Genomic DNA, 18,815 nt, shown 5'->3' on the forward strand with positions numbered 1-18,815 from the left:
CCTTGCCGGGCTTGATCAGGAAACGGCGACACGCCTCGGCCAGCTTGAGGGCTGCCCCGTCGCCAAACGGCCGGATAGCCGCATCCCCGCCACCGTAGCTGCCCAGTTTGCACAGCCCCACCAGGGCGCGCACTCGGATGGCATCGTTTTTGGAGTGGTACAGCCGCTTGAGTATGTCCACGCCATTCTCGGAGAGAGCCTTGGCCTTGTCCTTCTTGGAGGAGGCGGCTATCAGGCACTCGCATGCCACACGCTGCTGCAGCTCATCCTCAGTGGTGGCCATGGCCAAAATCATCTGCAGAATGCCTACAAAAAGGGTCGATTGTCAGTTGAGTTGCGCAAACGCAGTCTGGACAGCCCTAAGACTCACCCTCTCTGGCGATGATTTGGTTGCCCACATCCAGGGGACCGCTCAGCAAGGCCGTTATGGTCACGATGACTCGCACCTTGGACTCCATATCGGGCGAGAGCAGCTTGTCCTTGATGAACTCATCGATCTGGTCCGCAAAGCGCAACTTGGCCTCGTCATAGTACATGTTCTCGTAGACCCTGGCCAGGCAGACCGAGGCAATCGTCGAGGTGGAGGAGGTTATCTCCATGGCACTCTCGTACTTGTAGTCCTCCAGCTCCGAGCACACCTCCAGCAGGCGGCACAGGCCGCGAATCTCCACCAGTCGCTCGGCCCACTCCAGCGCCGAGTAGTGAATATTTCTGGTGAGCAGCTCTATGACGGCATCGCGAGCTGGGCCCGAAATGGTGCGATCCGTGATGCTGTACACCAGGCAGGTGAGCAGCGTGTCGATCTCCCGGTTGTTCTTCGAGCAGAGCTCCTTGTCCGGCTTCGAGTCCGCCTTGTTCTTCAGCCCGGACAGTGCGTTGATGATGGTCTGCAGGCAGTACTGGGCCGTGGCCACGCACTCCTCGTGCTTCTGGTCGAGGACACGCATAAACCAGGGCACACCCAGCTCCGTGAGCACGCCCTTGGTGCGCTCCACGCTGTTCTCGCAGAGCGCGGCCACCACGTACACCATATTTATGTAGATCTCCGGATCCTTCTCCACTTTGGCCAGCGTTGCCACCTTGGTCACGCAGTGCTCCTTGTAGAGCAGCTCAGCGCCGGTGGCCTCCTTGGCCAGCACCACCAGATTGTTGGCCGCCGAGCGACGCTTCTCTAGGGGCGAGGCCAGGTCGAAGGTCAGGTCCATCATCTTCTTGACCTTGGTCGAGAGTTTGGCATTGCGCGCCACACGCTCCTGGACAATCACATGCAATCGCTGCAGCATGGGCTGCACCGTCTTGTTGCCCGGATCGGCCTTGAACAGAGCCGTGGCGTCGTGGTACGCCTCCTCGAACTTCTCCAGCGATTCGTAGGCCTGGGCGCGCCGGAACAGCGCCTTTGGGTCGTTGGGCATCAGCTTGAGTGACTCTGTGCAATCCTCGGCCGCCTTCTCGAACTTTTCCAGCTTCAGGTAGGCAGCTGCACGGTTCTTGTAGAACACCGGCAGCTCCTTGTGGCCGCTCCCGAGCTTGATGGCGTTGCTGTAATGCTTCACTGCCTCGGCCCACTGGGAGCCCTTAAAGGCCTCGTTGCCTTTGTCTTTGTGGCTGCCGGCCGAGGCTTCGTCGTTGCTTATGGTGTTTGTCATAGTTATACAATTTTCTGAATTAAATAAGGATCTGATCTGCACTGATCGTCTTTTATATGGCTAATCACAAATGATTCACGATTTCTCGTACCTTCTGGCCTAATTTTCAATAGCCAGAAACTTCTCGATCATTCACACGGCGAGATACACACACAGATAAAGGCACGCTAGCGGGAAAATAAAGCACGCTGTGAAGAAAATTTCAACCAAATGGTTCTATTCTATATATAAATAAATTCAAAACCAAAATAGTTGCAACAGGGTGACATTCGCCGGAAGCCGCCGACACAGCTGTTTGGCAGTCAGCTTGGGACGCGGACATCTATCGGTCTATCGATGCGATTTGTTTTGGACTTTTTTTGTGATATAACAAACGAAAAGAATAGCGTATAAACAAAGCCTAGAGCCATGTTTCAGCATGGCCAACTGCTCTGGCGACAACTCTCACGCAATCTCCACACAACCTGCAGCTCATGGCAACTGAACTACTACGATGCCCTTGGCATTGGGAAGAGGTCCACTCAAAATGAAATCAAGGCCGCCTACTACAAGCTGTCGATGCTCTATCATCCGGACAAGAATCAGGGCAGCGACAGCGCAGCCAAGAAGTTTCGTGACATCAATCAGGCGTACGAGGTGCTGGGTAACTACCGACTGCGTCGACTCTACGACAAGGGAATAGTTCACACAGCCGGAGCACAATATGCCCAGGACATCCACGATGCGCCCGAGCCCGTGGTGGAGGACGACCCCGAGACAAAGTTTTACAAGTCCCGCTTTCAGAAGTCCAAAGTAGCCGACTCCGAGGGCCGGACGCCCATCTACAATTTCGACGAATGGTCAAGAAATCATTACGGAAAGTCATTCGATCGCCGCCAAGCAGCGCAGGCCAAGTACGATCGCCTAAAGACGCAGAAGGAGAACTCCCGAGTCTCCACCCAGACGGATGTTGTAATGCTGGCCTTCATTTTTGCCAGTGTGGCCATTTACCTGATGTTTCTCTCCGAGAGTTCCTACGATACTCCAAAGCAAAGAGCCGAAGAGCGGCACAGGCGGGAAATGGAGCAGCAACAGTCGGGGCTACCAGCAACCACCAGCACCACGGGGGGGAAGCCATAGCCAGATGCTCTAGTCCACAGTGTATATAGTATATAATGCTTAAATGTTTAAATAAATAATATGCAAATTGTGTGTAAGACTCGCACGGGATCTCTTTAATCAAAATTTTCCTGTACGTTTGCGTGCCGTGTACTTTGTGTCCGGACGGGTCTCCAAGCCCTGGCGACGTCTGCGCTCCTTCTTGGCCAAAATCCAGTCTCGTGATTTCTTCGGGGCCTTGCCACGGGCATCGCGGCACGCATCGCGCTTCTTTATGTAGTTCACACGACGCTCTTCCTCCGCCGATGCACCTGGAACAGGAAAAAAGCCAAGCTCAAGGCGGGTGTGGGTTGAATGCCGCATGGCAGATACTTACCCAAAGCCTTCGGCAGCTCAGCCGCACCGCCCGTCATCAGCACCAAGTAGTATTTCTTGGCCTTGGCAGAATTGGGATAGTCCACCACCAGCCCGCCGTAGAAGCCGGCCTTCATGGCCTGCGATGTGACCATTTCGATCTGATCGGAGTTCTCCGGGTAGAACTGGAAAACGGCTCGGGCCGTTCGCGTGAGGCAGGAGAAGAGTGTGGTGAAGAACTTGAGCAAACGTTTGTGTGGATTGTGGTAGGATTTGTCGGCATTGCAGAGCCACTGGAGCGCCGAAATTGAGATCGCGCCATCGAAAGTGCCCGGCCTGAAGGGCATTCCCTCGCCCATGTCCCCCAGTATCACATCACCGGCCACCTCCCTCTCGACGGCAATGTCTAGCATCGACTTGGATATGTCTATGCCGATCCACATGTGTTCGCTGTCCTCCAGAACGCTGCCCGACAGACCAGACCCACAGCCAATGTCCAAAATGAAGCGCGATTCATCGTCGTCGGGAAAGGCCAGCAGTTCCAGGGCCCGCTCGGCCATTTCCACTTGAATTTCGATGATGCGAGTGCTGGAGTAAGCCGAAATTAGTTCATATTCTGTGTGCAGTCGAAGCAACTTACTTTGTTGAATATTTCTTTGCCTCATTGTCGTTGTAGAACTGCAAGGGGGTAAAGAATAAGTTAGCGATGGATCTGATTGAACTGCCTTATATTTGCTTACTATTTCTGGTGGTGCTGAATGCTCTGGTCTTCTAGCCATTTTCAATGATATTTTAACTAATAAACCACACTTTAAATCATAAACCAGCAAAAATTCAAAACCAAAATAATACACGTGCAACGATTAAACAGCTGGTCGTTGCCAATCACAGGTATGCGCCGACATGTGCGCACTTATCGCTATCGGTTTGATTTATCGTACACAAACACACATATCATATCAGTATCAGTTCGTAGTGAATTTTCGTAGAAAACTTGTGGAAAATGCGATTTGTGATTTAAATTGAGTGTAGTAAATATGTGATAAGTGGAAAACGAGTGACACGTGCAGGCACCTTAAGTGAAACGGTGAGTTGTGCGGTTAAAGTTTATAAATTTTCGTGCAATGACAGCATTTGCATTAAGCTGTGGGTGTGGATGTGATGTGTGTGGGAGTTGTCGTCTACATTTGAGACACTGCGACAGACAGCGGCACCAGAGTGTATATTCTTATCTGTGTGGTGTTCGATTTTTTGTGATGCTCCACCCAATACGTATGACTATTGCTAATGCTAATTAGCTGCAGGTGAAAATGCAAAGCAAGTCTACAAAAGCCACGGTTTATGTATGTGTGTATGTATTCCTAGTACGTGTGTCTGGCTGTGTGTGTGGATAGTTTCAAGCCGTTAGGCGTGCTCAAGAAGACTAGTGACACAATTTGCAGTCGAAACCCGTTATAGTGACCCGTTTACCTTGTGCCGTTTTGTGGCTGCCTCAAAAAAAAGCGAAAACTCTTCTATGCTCACGGGAACGGAACAACAAACAACAATCTTCAGAGATAAATAACAACAACAGGTTAATGTTTAGCTTCTCTGGCAGGTACTCACTCTGTTACTCTCTCTCTCTCTATCTTTGTGTTGCTCTCTGTTTTGACAGGAAGCTTTTTTGATAGGGCGCTTTTATTTGACACTCGATCAATCACTCTCAAACTTTCGCAGTGCGAATAAAACTGCACTCAAGACTCGAAACTTGCATTTCCTTCGATTGAAGTTACATATATTGGGCCTTATCCAAACAAATAAGACAACAAAAAACCAATTCAGGTTTATTTACTGGACGCTTGTGTGCGTTTTTTGCATATTTATGAGGCAGGGCAGGCACCTTTCTTGGAAAACAGGTTCTTTCTTTTTTTTTGGCAACGGAACATCTTTCACTCTTTCCAAGAACAACTCTCCGACGGTTACAAAATTGACGGAACCAGCGACAAACGCGGTCGCTGGCCTCTGGGCTCAACAAGTTTGCCAAAAAAGAAACCCCGAGAGCATCCATTTTGGAAACCAGATACAGATACCGAGAACTACCCATCGAAGCTCGCGGCTGCTGGGAAGCGGTTTCAGTTGTTCGCCCAAAGCTCCCCAGATCAAAACGTTTCCCGGTCAAACGGTCAAAGAAAGATACTTCCTCCAGCATAATGCGCAGTTGCTTAACGCTGACGTTACTGCTGGTGCTCCTCTTGAGCCCGGCAGAGCCTGCCAGTCTGCTGACCAGCTATCTGCCCGCCTCCATGCAGGCCCTGGCCTACTACATCGATCTGCTGCAGTACGAGCCGCTTTCCAGCACCACCATAGAGCCGCCATTCAACGCAAATGGCTCGGACATGGAAGCCAATGGCGGCAGCTCCACGACACCATTACCCCCCAAGCCCACGCCCACGGCCATCAAACCGAAAACCACAACCCGGCGTCCAGTCGGCTCGGGTTCGGGTTCTGGCTCTGGCTGGTGGCAACCGCCCAGCTGGTGGGAGACACCGCAACGAACTTCAACCACAGAGCGCCCCACCTCAGCTCCCACGCCACCCCACAGACCGGCGCTGTTTGCACCCGCCCCAGAGCCGGCACCCGAGGGTCATGCCCTCTTCAATGAAATCGGAGATGATGCGGACTTTGACAAGCTGCCCCTCTCGCTGATACGCGACATTCAGAGCGAGGTGCGGCATGATGACTTTACAAACGACGTCGAGTCGCTGGACAACTTCCTGCGCCTGTACGACGACAACTACGGGCGGGCGGCCTTCGACTTTGAGTCGGCCATGGACCGCTGGAGCACCACTTCGACGGCGGGCAAAAAGCGGGTGCCGCCCACCAAGCCCTACGTAGACTTTCTGCTGGTCTACGACCTGCTCAAGCGAGACGCGAAGGCAGCCAATCTCAGCAAGTACGAGGGCTACTCCGAGGACCTGCTCGAGCAGCTTTCCGAGCTGTCCAATGCCTCGGCGGCGAGGCAGCTGCACACGATGTTCCAGAGAATGCTGGATCGCGGTGACATCCAGCGCAGTGATGTGGTGGCACGTGTCCAGGGCATTGTCAAAGATCTGGGCAATCCCAATAGCCCCACCTCCAAGGCGCTGTCCTTTATACCCAGCATGCAGTTCTTACCCTAAGCCTAAGCGCAACTAAAACCCATAATAAAGTCGAGGAACCTATTAGCCTCTCCCACACATCCACAACCTTGCGCAATCTCCCTGTTGGCGTTAGGAATTCGGATTCCAATTGGGTGCAATTTACCACGCGTTGCTAAATACTTCCTAAATGAGCTAAGCATTCGTGCTTCATGCTTTACTGGGCAATCAAATATCATCAATTATAATAAATGAGTTAAATAATTTCCTCTGTGGGAACTGCAGCAGCGTCTTCAGCTATAAAGCTTTTACAATATATTTATATAATGGTTTAAAGTGTCCAAAAACAATTAAATGTTCTTTACCAATATCGATGGAAAAGATATTACATATGTGCATATGTATTATTGGCAATTTGTTGCTGTTTCTACAGTTGCACTCTCCCATCAGCTGCTCTGCGGCCCACCACACGCAAGTGCACGCTCTCGCTCTCTCGCGCTATCTCCCTTCCATTTGGTTGCCACGCTCTCTCCTCTCTCAATGGGTGGTTGGCGTTGGGTTGGTTTTATTTTTGCAAGCGCTGCTTTGTCCGCGCTCTTCCAATTTCATTTCATTTACCGTTTTTCTGCGCGTAGCACCGCAGTACCGCCACGCTCGCGTTTAATCTCGTTTATTCTGTTTGCCGTTTGCTGTTTTTATTCATTAAACGTTAAGTGATGCAAACATTAAATTCGGCGGAGAGGAAAATAAAAAATGCATATTTCCTAAGCCTAGCCATCGACATCCGACTTGAAGGTTGAAGTTTGCGTTTGTTCCGTGTGCGATGAAAAGAGGAAGTTATTGATTTGTGAGAAAGTTGCAACCTGCAGGCAAACGGGCAAGGCAAGGCAACAACATATTGGCCCAGCCAAAGAAAGTTTTCTTTTCTTTCGTTTGTTCGTTTGTTCGGCGGCTGTGAATGCTGTGAAGCATCACCGAAATGGAAAACCTTAACTTTGCACGCACGCCGCAATTTCTGCGCAAAGTTATCAACGAGGCGCGCAGGTAAGGGGAAAACAACAATATCCAACACACAGAGAGGTAGGAGGGAGGAAGGTTGGAAAAGTCAAGCAACCCACCACTACCGTCAAGAAATCACCACCCAACCGCCACCCGACACACAGACACCCTGTACACCCTGTAGGTGGACATGCATGTCGTCTAGCCTCTCTCTGTGCTTTGTTATGGTCTGGCCTGTTGTATGCTGCTGCACCTTACAGGTTTTACTTGTTTTCCTTTAAGGCCCGTGCCTCATTCTTGGCGACAGTGGGGGGTTGTAGCAGCAGCAGCAGCAGCTCAGCAGCGTCTTATGTAACTCTAGCCTGCAGACGTCAATTGTTGGCAGTTCGGGGTCCTCCTGAGCCAGGCCTCTGCATTCACTGCTGTGCCCCTTCTGTGCGCCGCACACGCGACACTTGAGGCGACCGCAAACAAAAGCTAAAGACAACAAAGACGGAAAGCAGTAAGCCAAGCCAATTCTCCTTGGGCTAACCAAAAATCTTGATACCCTTAGGAAATCTCAAAGAAAACTACTCGTATTGTGGGGTTAATAAATTTAAATTTCGTTGCAAGTTAGTTCCGAATTTCTCACTTTATATTATCAAGTTACAAATTCCGCTTCTACTTTGGTAGATCGACTATAATAATTTCTGTTTTATAGAGATGCATCTCATTAACTCTCGACTCGTGGTGCACAATTGAATGCTGCAAAAGAGAATACTTAGTAAAAGACTGCGAAGAGGCTCTCCACTGTTTATAACAGCTCTCACCCATGGCATGCACTAGAGGGTATTCCATGCCGCTTGGAGTACTTTACCCCTTTGCTCTCGACCATCCAACCTTCCATCCTTTCCATTGTCTTTCTTTGTGGCACAGCACATACCCATTACCCATAGCCGGCGGATATATGTAATTTCGTAGTACATGTACTAGCAATGACGGGGCCAAGAGGCACTCCCAGCCAGTCCCCCTTCCTACAGTTACTCTTCTTTTTATTTTTTCGAGGGAAAAGTCTTTGTTTCGTATTAATAATTTGGCTCCTCTTGACTTTGTCCCCATCTATGTCAATGGGCAGTGTGCGCTATCGAGCCCAAGGCGACAGCTCTTTCCTATACTTATCTGAAAGCTGAATGAAAATATGCGTGGGTGGGTGGGTGTTGCCCCATTTTATATCCTATCTGTGGGGGGCGGGGTCGGTGGCATGCTTCTGTTAATGGTGCAGCTTCCGTTGAAGCGTGCCAAGTGGTATGCCACCGATATATGCATATAACACAAATATATTTGAATATTTCTTTGGCAGATAGGTACACATATGGAAGTCGTCACTCCCGTCGTCACATACGTATATAGAACGAGTGATGCATGCTTTTCCACACAATTCGAAGGCATCTCATCTCTGTTTCCTTTCTCTTTCTATCCGCTCCGTAACATACTGCTGTTACCCTGTACTTAAAAGGTGTTTGGTGTTGGTACACACCTTTCGATCTGTGTTTCCCTTCTCTGAAAAATATGTATTCAATAATTTTGTAACGTTTTCATAGCTATCATGAAATACCCCAATTCAGTGTACTCAATTTGGAGTTTAATAATTATATTAATGGGTATCCAATAGTTCTACACACTTCCAACATCTGTTTGCTGCGATGACCTAATTGTGTGGACAATTTGTGATACAAGAAAACTTCTCTCTTTGGGGGGACTTAAAAATGAAACTATTACATTTTATCGATCAATGTGAATATGTTGTGTGTGAATCGCTTTAGCAGCTGCTTGATCATCGATGAGGCATAAAGAATCGTGGGATCAAGGTCAAAGTTCCATGGACATTCCCACATCATCCAATTTCTTATGAATTAATTAACGAAAAATTCCACAATTAATGTACATATTTTGCTTGCGCTCTTTTGCAGATCGTTTATACACACCGCTCCATCCACGGGGGGACAACAACCAGAGGAGGCATCAACATCAACACCACGCGACGAAATGGAACTCGCCCACACACTGACGCTCAATGAAGCGGCCATGAAGCAGCTGCCCGAGGCAAAGCGGCCGGTGTTCGAGCTGGAGTGGCTGCGGTACTTGGAGAAGTCGCTGCCCCATGTGGCCAAGCACGAGATCAAGGCCAACCAGAAGAAGTTGGTGCAGCAGCTCACCGAGCGCATCCAGGGTGCACCCGGCCCGCCCATGCGGAAGCTGATTGCCAGCGCACTGGCCACACTCTTCTCGGTGGGCGACACCTTCATGCTCTTCGATACGGTGAATGCCTGCAATGACATACTCAAGAACAAGGATGATTCGCCCAGCTATCTGCCCACCAAGCTGTAAGTTCCTCAATAATTTCATATTCTGATTCGTATTCTACTCCCTCCCTCCGCTTTTCCAGCGCTGCCATTTGCGTCTTGGGCTCGATGTACGAGAAGCTGGGCAGGATGATGGGCAGAACCTATGAGGACACTGTCCAGATCCTTATACGCACCCTGAAGAACGCCGAGTCGCAGGCGCGCATCGAGATCATGCACACCCTGGAGAAGGTGAGCGCCGGCATGGGCACGGCCATTGCCAACGTACACAAGGACATCTACAAGGCGGCCAAGCACTGCCTGCTCGACCGAGTGATGGCGGTGCGCGTGGCAGCCGCTCGCTGCATACTCAAGATGATATACAGTGCGCCGTTCCTCTACCAAACGGAGCTCGAGAGTCTGGGCACGCTCTGCTTTCGCGCCTTTGACGGCAGCAACTACGAGGTGCGCTGTGCGGTGGCCCAGCTGCTGGGCACGCTCCTGGCCTACACACAGCAGCTGGCGGAGGCGGCCCTCAACAAGAAGGCCAATCAGACGGTTGTCCTGCAGGCGGGCAAGGGAGCCACGCAGCGTCTGGTGTCGCTGGACGAGGCGTTGGGCATACTGATGTCGGGATTCCTGCGGGGCGGCGCCTCCTTCCTCAAGGGAACCGGGGAGATCATCAAGGGCACCTCCGGAGTGAATCGAGAGGTGCGTGTGGGCGTCACCCATGCGTACGTGGTGTTTGTCCAGTTCATGGGCAGCGTCTGGCTGGAGCGACAGTTGAGCGTTTTCCTGGCCCACGTCCTGGATCTGGTGGCCAATCCGAAGGCGGCCTGCTCGCACGTGGATGCCGTCTACTCGCGCAAGTGCATCAACTTCATTCTGCGCTCGACAATCGGCAAGATGCTGGGGGAGAAGGCCCAGACTGCCGCCTGCAAGGAGCTCATCCACCTGGTGGCCAAGCAGATGAACTCGATCGACTTCAATCCGGAGAACGCCAAGGACTCCAACCAGGAGACACTCTTCAGCCAGCACCTGCTCGTGTGCGCCCTCCAGGAGCTGAGCTCCCTCTTCATTTGCCTCGGCACGACGGCCCAGAATCTGCTTGGGGATCAGTCCCTGCAGACCATCGACGCCACCTGCGCGGTGCTGGTGCATCCGTGCGCCGCCGCTCGACTTGCGGCCGCCTGGTGCCTGCGCTGCTGCTGCGTGGCCGTGCCTAGTCAGATTACGCCGCTCATCGACCGCTTCATTGAGGCCATCGAGCAGATGCGCTCCTCCCCCGAGGCCATAGCCGGCTACAGCTGCGCCCTTGCGGCCATTTTGGGCAGCGTGCGCTACTCCCCGCTGGGCATACCCCACACCAAGGGCAAGGTGGTCTTCAACTGTGCCGAGGAGCTGCTGCGCTCCGCCTCCCAGAATAGCCGCATGTCGCTGCACCGCACCCAGGCCGGCTGGCTGTTGATCGGAGCCATCATGACCCTAGGATCCCCGGTGGTCAAGGGTCTGCTGCCGCGCATGCTGCTCCTGTGGCGCAACTCCTTCCCCCGCTCCAACAAGGAGCTCGAGTCGGAGAAGGCCCGCGGCGACGCCTTCACCTGGCAGGTGACACTCGAGGGTCGTGCCGGTGCCCTCTCTGTGATGCACAGCTTCCTGCTTAATTGTCCGGAACTGGTCAGCGAGGACATCACCCGACGGCTACTCACTCCCATCGAGAGTGCTCTGGCCATGCTGGTCAAGTGAGTACAAAGCCAGATCTTTGTGGGCAACTAATAAATAATGCATAATTCTCCCCTCAGTTTGGCCTCTGTCCTCAAGAGCTATGGCACCCAATTGAAGGCTCCGGCGGCCATGGTTCGTCTACGCCTCTTCGAGACGCTGACGCTGCTGCCGCCGAATGCGTTGGAGGCCTCCTACACTCATCTCCTTCGCATGCTCGTCTCGGAGTTCACGCTCTCGGACAACGCAGCCAACACCACCAACTCGCTGCTGCGCACGCTCTGTCATGGCGATGATTCCATTATTCTGGGCACCTGGCTTCAGGAGACTAACCATCGCACCATCGAGGATCAGGTGGGTTTTCGATGCAGGATCTTCTGAGGTTTCTGTAGGGCTTCTTGTAGGTTGTAGGGCATCAATCCTATGTTCCTGGTGTGCTAACAAATCTCTTTCCATTGAACCCTTTCTCCTTTACTCTCTGTAATTATGCATCACCAAAGATGGAACCCAATCGCAAAGTCGATGGCGAGCATGTAAGTGGATTGCGACAATCGATGCACGTGTTCATTCGTTTGCTTATAGTTTCTTGGATCTCCGTATCCAAATTCTTTTGTTTTGTGTTTAAAGTTTTCTTTTTGCATGACGCCAGATTATGCTCCTCCGCAAAGCTTTTCTAACTCATTGCTTTACCAGCAATTGTTTCGCTTTAATATTGAAATACACCTGTATTTCCTTGGCAGGCCTCTTACCAAGTTATTCAAGAATATGTTGAAGATAATTAGTTAAGATCATCGCTTCAAAACAAACTCAGTGGAAGGCTATTTTTAAAGGCGATTTAGTACAAAGATTAGTTTATGGGCAGCTGATTCCAAATGTAAGTGAGCAAATGCAAGCGAAGCTTAAAGCTTTAATGTATGTGAGGATGCACGCTTTGTTTACACACATGCATCTTGGATCATAGATGAGGGCAGAACGAGAGAGCTGAAAAGCTCAAAGCTCCTGAGCTCGCGAAAATATCCAAATCGATTTGATATTCTGTGAATCACTGAGATTGTATGAGTGAAATGAGATTGTAAGCGTCACACGTACACATGAATCAGTGAGTCAGATGCATCGACTAAAACCACCTTCAAAACTAAAGCAAAAGATAAGAAGAAACAGAGCGCGAGCGCAGCTTGGTGCTGCTGCCGGGCGACAGCAAACGAAAGCGAAAAATCGTGAGAGCTAGAGCGTGTGAGTAGCTTAATGTAAACGAAAGAAGAAAAGGCGTGGAATAGATAACGGTTCCGTGTGTATGTATGCATGTAACAGTATTCCTCTACAGTGGGCAATGCAATGAGAAAATTAGGTGATTCGGTGTAAAATTGTCCCACAATTGAACGGAATGAACCAATTACTATGCTTCTTCTATTAGCGATGCGTAGAGTAAACCGGTCGCAAATTTTGTTTTGATTTTCTCATAAAATAATAGCTTCTGTTAAGTTTGCTTTCTTTTGTTGTTAAATTCGGGAATCAAAACCACTGTAACTAATGACCCACTCTGTTTCTGTTCCATTAGCTGCAGCCGAACAGTGCGGCTGGCTCGGGGGCCCTGGAGCACGATCCCTGCTGCCTGTACCGCCCCAATTGGTATGCGCATGAAAACAGCGGCGGCAGCAGCAGCAATTCTGGTCATGGCGCTGGAAACTCTGGAGGCAGCGGCTCCGGAAACTTGCAGCTGATCAACAAGGCACAGCAGTGTCCCGGCCCCCTGCCGCTGGGCGTGGCTGTGATCGACATGTCCGTGACGCTGTACGGCACCATCTTCCCGAAGGTGGCGAACAAGCATCGGCTGCAGATGCTGGAGCACTTTGGCGAGTGCATCAAGCAGGCGAAGAGCAGCCGCCAGGAGGCGGTGCAGATGAACATCTTCACGGCACTGCTGTGCGCGCTGAAGAATCTGACGGACAGCAAGACGAGCCTCGGCCAGGAGGATGTGCGGAGGAGTGCCACAGCCCTAATTGTCGCCTCGCTGACCAGCGCCAACTCCACCATACGCTGTGCGGGTGGCGAGGCTCTGGGAAGGCTGGCACAGGTCGTGGGCGACTCGCACTTCACCGCCGAGTTGGCCCAGAACAGCTTCGACAAGCTGAAGTCAGCGAGGGATGTGGTCACACGCACGGGACACTCGCACGCGCTGGGCTGCCTGCATCGCTATGTGGGCGGCATGGGCTCCTCGCAGCATCTCAGCACCAGCGTGTCCATTCTGCTGGCCCTGGCCCAGGACAGTGCCTCGCCGGTGGTGCAGGTCTGGTCACTGTACGCCCTGGCCCAGATCGCCGACTCCGGCGGTCCCATGTTCCGCGGCTATGTGGAGGCGGCGCTCACGATGTCCCTCAAGCTGCTGCTCAGCGTTCCCCATGCCCACGTGGATGTGCACCAGTGTGTGGGCCGTGTGGTCAATGCGCTGATCACCACCGTGGGACCGGAGCTGCAGGGCAATGCTGCCGGAGTCTCTGCCATGCGCGGCTCCTTCCTCTGCTCGGCCGCCCTGCTGCAGGCGCACGCTGATCCCCTGGTGCAGGCCGAGGCGATTGGGTGTCTGCAACAGCTGCATCTGTTTGCCTGCAAGTCGCTGCAGCTGGACTCGCTGGTGCCGACGCTGGTCAAGATGCTCGCCAGCAACTACTTCATCCTGCGAAAGGCGGCAGTCTCCTGTCTGCGTCAGCTGGCGCATCGCGAGGCAAAGGAAGTGTGCGAGCTGGCGCTCACCATAAGCCCGGAGCAGTGCCCGGATCTGGTGCTCACGGAGTACGGGCTGCCGGGGCTGCTCTTCTCGATGCTGGACACCGAAACGGATGCCGAGATGCTAAAGAACATTCACGACACCTTGACCTCCATGCTGCAAATGCTGGCGGCGGATAACCTCAGCTCCTGGCTGAGTCTCTGCAAGAATGTGCTCACGGTGGCCGTGGAGGGAGGCCTGGCCGAGGATAGTCCACCCACAGGGGGAGAGCACGCGAACAAGGAGCACACGTCGGGGCAGGAGGAGGACGACGACGAGGAGGAGGAGTATGCCGACGATGTGACCGAGTACAGGGCGGAGGAGAACACCTCCACCCATCCGGCCGTACAGCCCCGCTGGCCCACGCGAGTCTTCGCCTCACACTGCGTCCGGCGCATCATCTCCAGCTGCGAGGCCTCCAGTCCCATGCACTTCGACCTGCTGCAGGCCAAGGAGCAGCAGATGATCAAGTCACGCGGCGACTACCTCATCCTCCACCTGGCGGAGCTCATTCGCATGTCCTTCATGGCGGCCACCTCCGACTCGGACCAGCTGCGGCTGGAGGGACTGCGCACCCTCCAGGAGATCATCGATCGCTTCGCCAACGTCCCCGAGCCCGAATTTCCCGGCCACCTGCTGCTCGAGCAGTTCCAGGCCCAGGTGGGGGCCGCCCTGCGTCCCGCCTTTGCCACAGACACGCCCTCCCACGTGACGGCCGCCGCCTGTGAGGTGTGCTCCGCGTGGATCGGATCGGGAGTGGCGCGGGACATCAGCGACCTGAGGCGCGTCCACCAGCTGCTCGTGAGCTCCCTCAGCAAGCTGTACACGAAGACGAACAGCACTCAGCTGTACAACGAGTCCATGGCCACGCTGGAGAAGCTGAGCATCCTCAAGGCCTGGGCCGAGGTCTACATAGTGGCCATGATGGGCAACGGCAAGGCGCCGGCCTCCCTCCTCTCGCTGCAGTCGCAGCAGACGCTCCAGTCCCTAACTGCAGTGGAAGCGGACGCGGAAGTGGATCCGGATCCCACACCCGACAGCCGAGGCGAGAGTCTGCTGGGGCTGGTGCAGCCGGAGCTACATAATCTGTCCACTCACTGGCTGAACGCCATGAAGGACCACGCGCTGCTGCTGCTGCCAGCCGAGTTTCAGTCGCAGCTGCCGCACGACGGCGGCGCCTTCTACACCACGGACACCATCAACTCCTCGAAGCCGCACTACATGACCAGCTGGCCCCCGCTGCTGTATGCCTCGGCCCTGTGGCTGCGCGACGAGGGCTTTGCCCGGCACCAGGACACGGCCGCCAGCTCATCGACGGAGTCCAACAACAATCATATAACGCACGGCTCCCTCTCGGCGGATCGCTTCCACATGATATTCGGCATCTGCATGGAGGCGCTGTGCAGCATGCGCAGCTCGGAGAAGCCCAAGAACATTGTCAGCTGCCTGCGCTCGCTGCACAGCATCTTCGACTCCACCTGGGCGCGCCAGCAGTTGATCAAGGACCGAGCGCTGACCATCGAACTGTGCCACGTGCTGCATCGCCAGATTCTGACGCGCGACGAGCTGCTGGTCCAACTGCTGTGTGTGGAGATCCTCAAGCAGACCATACAGGCGGCGCGCGAGGATCTGGACAGCAGGCGTGACGACAACGCCAATGCCGAGGACAGCCTGCAGCTGGGCGAGGACAACTCGATGCAGCCCGGCAGCTCGCACGTGTACGCCGTGCTGGAGGTGTGCCTGTGCCTGTTCGTGCGCCAAATACCGAGCATGAACCCCACCAAGCAGAGTGGTGCGGGGGGCCTGCAGTTGGACTACGCCTACGCCAAGTTCAACTCCACCGCCTCCTTCTTCTCCGTGCTGAGCGACGACAGTGGCCTGCTGGTGGCAAGTGGTCTGCAGTGCGTCGAGCAGCTGCTGGATCTCTGCACGCCACGGGGAGCCCTCACCATTCTGCCCACCATCCTGTACATGACCACCAGCATCGTCAAGGAGATAGCCAACAAGTCGGCCATAGACAGCAGCATCCTGGCCAACACCAGTGCCGTGCAGGCCGCCCTGCAGTGCCTGCGCTCGGTCTGTGTGCATCGGTGGTCGCGGCAGCCGGACACCGCGGAGGACTGGCAGCAGCTGCTGCAGAGCGCTCTAGCCACGGTCATAGATCTCACCAAGACGGCCGGCGACAACGAGGAGCGCAAGGTGGACGAGGTCACCATGCTGCTGGCCATCGCCGTCTTCATTCTCCACACTCCAGCCTCCGTGGTGGCGGCGCCCTCACTGCAGTATCCCTGCATCAACCACTTCCGGCAGTGTTTGCAGTCGGAGCACCTGTCGGTCAAGCTGAAATGCATCGAGACCACGCGCTCAATCTTCGCCAAAGCGGAGCTGAAGACCGCCACCCCCTACATCCATGCCCTGGCCCCGCGCATCATCGAGTCCCTGTACGCGGAGTCCAGCAAGACGCCGACCAGCGAACTGGAGCTTCAAGTCACCCTGGAGAGCATTGTCACAGTGGAGCAGCTGATCGATCTGGCCGAGCCACAGCACCGTAAGTTATCTCAAATAAGCTCTCTAATAACAGCTGTTGGATCTACTCTCTTAAATTGGGGCATTCCTGTTTATTCAATCATGGCGAGCTTTCGTCTGGGCTGGACCATTTTCTCTTCTGGTTGAAAAAAATAATTATTTTTCATGTTTTTGGCATGAACTGCTAGGATCAATACTAACTAATCGTTACAGACCCCTAACATAGGGAGTTTCTTGCATTTTTAACTATTTACTAGGGCCTGGCGATTATTCGTTTATAAAAGAAATTATAACAATATCGATTTTAGTGCTTGTTGGTAGAAAAAATAATTAAATGGAACACGGCAGAATAGATGGAAAACTTTGAGAAGAGATTTTTAGATAATTCGTCTGATTTAAGTGTATAGAAACAGTGCGGTTTATTTCCATTCCTCTTATAATTATCAATTCAACCAATGCCCTTTTATTATCATTAAACTTTAGTTTTAATTAGTTTCTAATCAGCTTAGGGTGTACACAGAAATGTACATAAATATTTGTACGTTTTCGTTTCGCTAGATCTTACATTTTCGTTTTTAGAACAGGACACCCTCTGCATAGTGTATAGCTTGCTATTCAATGCGAATCGTGATAACTGCATTCCTTCCCCATCTAGTTGACACTACCCCTTGACCGGCATCAGCATTTCCCATCAACATTTGCATTTGCCGTTAAGCGGCGCCATCTTGTTCTCTCACTCTCTCTCTATCTCTCTATTTGAATGCAGCCAAACAAAATAATTATAATATAACAGCACATTGCGAGACAAGAAAAAGAGATTCGGTTATTATATATTTGCTCTCTTCTCTCCGTCTCTTCTCTTTTTAATCAATTCACAAATCATTTACAACACACAAATTACAAAATCAAAAAACAACTAAAACTAAACCCAATTTCAAACCGTTAGGAAACATGAACTTGCTACAAGGTAAATGAAAGAGCACGATCAAAAGAATGCACATGTTTCATGCCACCCCCTACCCACATTGCGTTTCCGAACTGTAAGGCAGTTGAAATAACTGGAATATTGCTATGAGTATATGAATCCTGTCTATCAGTTCGGAAACACATTGTACTCTTATTGCACACTGAATGCTATTGCACAAACCCATAGAATAGTTGATGTGGAACGAATAGCTGTAGATGCTGTACACAGACGGAATCACGCTTTAATTGTTGCATGTTCAATGGTCGTTCGTATTTGTATTGTGGATAGCTGGGACCCAATGGGGTCGTACTTGTTGCATAGGACAAATGTTCAGTGTCCTCTTCAAGCATTCAAACAATATTAATCCACATTCTCTGACATATTCACAGACATACAAATGCTGACGTTGCTGGTGCCTGTACTGATTGGTTTCCTGGCCGATCCCAGCCGGCTGAGAGGCGTAGCCAAGTACCAGCGACAACTGCACGAGCAGGCCCTGCAATGGCTGCTCAAGATTGGACCGAAATATCCGCAGGAGTTCAAGGCACTGATGGGTCAGACCCCGGAGTTGCGCCAGAAACTGGAGGCAGCCATACGCAGCCAGCAGCAGTCAATTAACATTGCCCAGAAGGCATCGGAAGCCCAGAGGAACGGTCTGCTGGCCAAGCCACAGAAGCCGACCATCAAGCTGAAGACGGACTTTAGCAACTTCCAATGAACATGAACGCGTATCGCCATCAGTTCCAGCTGCTAATGCAATGCTTATTTGTGCTCTATTAGATCTACATACAGTCTGCTACAGAAAATGCTTTGCAATGCAAATTATCAACACGTGCATTATCCCTGGAGCTGTGCATTTGATCTTTTTTTGGCTATATGTACTCTTACTATAAACAGACACACCACACTCAAACACGCGATGAAAGTACCTACAACTTTATAAATTATATTTGTTAGCTATTATAATGAGTAATATACATACGATGCGATATAAAGTAAACAATAAACTTATAAAGGCAACAACTCCTTCTCCTTCAATGTGTTTGCTTAAGTCCTCCTGCAATGGTAGTGGAAGTGGCAAGCTGCAGGGACAAGTCATCTAAAAGATGTGTTTCGTTTTAGCGGGGAGGCTCGGTGGAGGAAAGCTTTTGACAGTACCCAGATACAATGCAAACAAGTAACATTATCCATTAACCTACATCATTCACGACAAATAATGTTTTTTACCAGCGAAACGTCCGAACAAAATCGAACAAGCCTATACCTTAGAAATTGTAAGAGTGTTTGACACTGAGGTGCCTT

General features: G+C 52.0%; 5 protein-coding genes across 10 annotated transcripts in view; 3 read left to right on the forward strand and 2 right to left on the reverse strand.

Annotated features, from left to right (window-relative positions):
* LOC117896256 (protein unc-45 homolog B) overlaps positions 1-1,908 on the reverse strand; it is a 19,438-nt gene extending 17,530 nt beyond the window's left edge. The window contains exons 1-2 of the mRNA XM_034804447.1: positions 371-1,908; positions 1-306 (exon numbers count right to left, since the gene is read on the reverse strand). The exon at positions 1-306 is cut by the window's left edge and continues 1,262 nt beyond it. Coding sequence (XP_034660338.1) covers positions 1-306; positions 371-1,646 — 1,582 coding nt within the window. The 5' untranslated portion in view covers positions 1,647-1,908. The remainder of the gene's footprint in view (positions 307-370) is intronic.
* Positions 1,909-1,955: 47 nt separating this feature from the next.
* Positions 1,956-2,806, forward strand: LOC117896261 (dnaJ homolog subfamily C member 30, mitochondrial). Its single transcript, XM_034804451.1, has one exon. It carries the CDS (start codon positions 2,055-2,057, stop codon positions 2,763-2,765), a length of 711 nt encoding a protein of 236 aa, XP_034660342.1. The 5' UTR covers positions 1,956-2,054; the 3' UTR covers positions 2,766-2,806.
* A 26-nt stretch (positions 2,807-2,832) lies between these two features.
* Positions 2,833-3,985, reverse strand: LOC117896258 (probable 18S rRNA (guanine-N(7))-methyltransferase). Its single transcript, XM_034804449.1, has 4 exons — positions 3,839-3,985; positions 3,739-3,776; positions 3,121-3,686; positions 2,833-3,055 (listed from the first exon to the last, which is right to left on the reverse strand). The coding sequence occupies exons 1-4, from the start codon at positions 3,875-3,877 to the stop codon at positions 2,865-2,867; spliced, it is 834 nt and encodes a 277-aa protein (XP_034660340.1). The 5' UTR covers positions 3,878-3,985; the 3' UTR covers positions 2,833-2,864.
* A 49-nt stretch (positions 3,986-4,034) lies between these two features.
* LOC117896252 (HEAT repeat-containing protein 5B) lies at positions 4,035-18,533 on the forward strand. 6 transcript variants are annotated; one of them, XM_034804427.1, is made up of 8 exons: positions 4,035-4,185; positions 9,163-9,576; positions 9,639-11,276; positions 11,337-11,610; positions 11,757-11,789; positions 12,815-16,568; positions 17,493-17,513; positions 17,903-18,533. In XM_034804427.1, the coding sequence occupies exons 2-8, from the start codon at positions 9,239-9,241 to the stop codon at positions 18,229-18,231; spliced, it is 6,387 nt and encodes a 2,128-aa protein (XP_034660318.1). In that variant the 5' UTR covers positions 4,035-4,185; positions 9,163-9,238; the 3' UTR covers positions 18,232-18,533. The 6 variants fall into 6 exon arrangements, with proteins under 6 accessions (XP_034660318.1, XP_034660313.1, XP_034660315.1 ...); XM_034804422.1 differs by lacking the exon at positions 4,035-4,185 and adding an exon at positions 6,852-7,258; XM_034804424.1 differs by lacking the exons at positions 4,035-4,185; positions 11,757-11,789 and adding an exon at positions 6,852-7,258.
* Positions 5,063-6,334, forward strand: LOC117896257. The gene has a single exon (XM_034804448.1). The coding sequence runs from the start codon at positions 5,288-5,290 to the stop codon at positions 6,254-6,256; it is 969 nt and encodes a 322-aa protein (XP_034660339.1). The 5' UTR covers positions 5,063-5,287; the 3' UTR covers positions 6,257-6,334.
* Positions 18,534-18,815: the final 282 nt, after the last annotated feature.

Source organism: Drosophila subobscura, chromosome O, assembly GCF_008121235.1.
Source record: "Drosophila subobscura isolate 14011-0131.10 chromosome O, UCBerk_Dsub_1.0, whole genome shotgun sequence".
In the NCBI taxonomy this organism is placed as follows: Eukaryota; Metazoa; Arthropoda; class Insecta; order Diptera; family Drosophilidae; genus Drosophila; species Drosophila subobscura.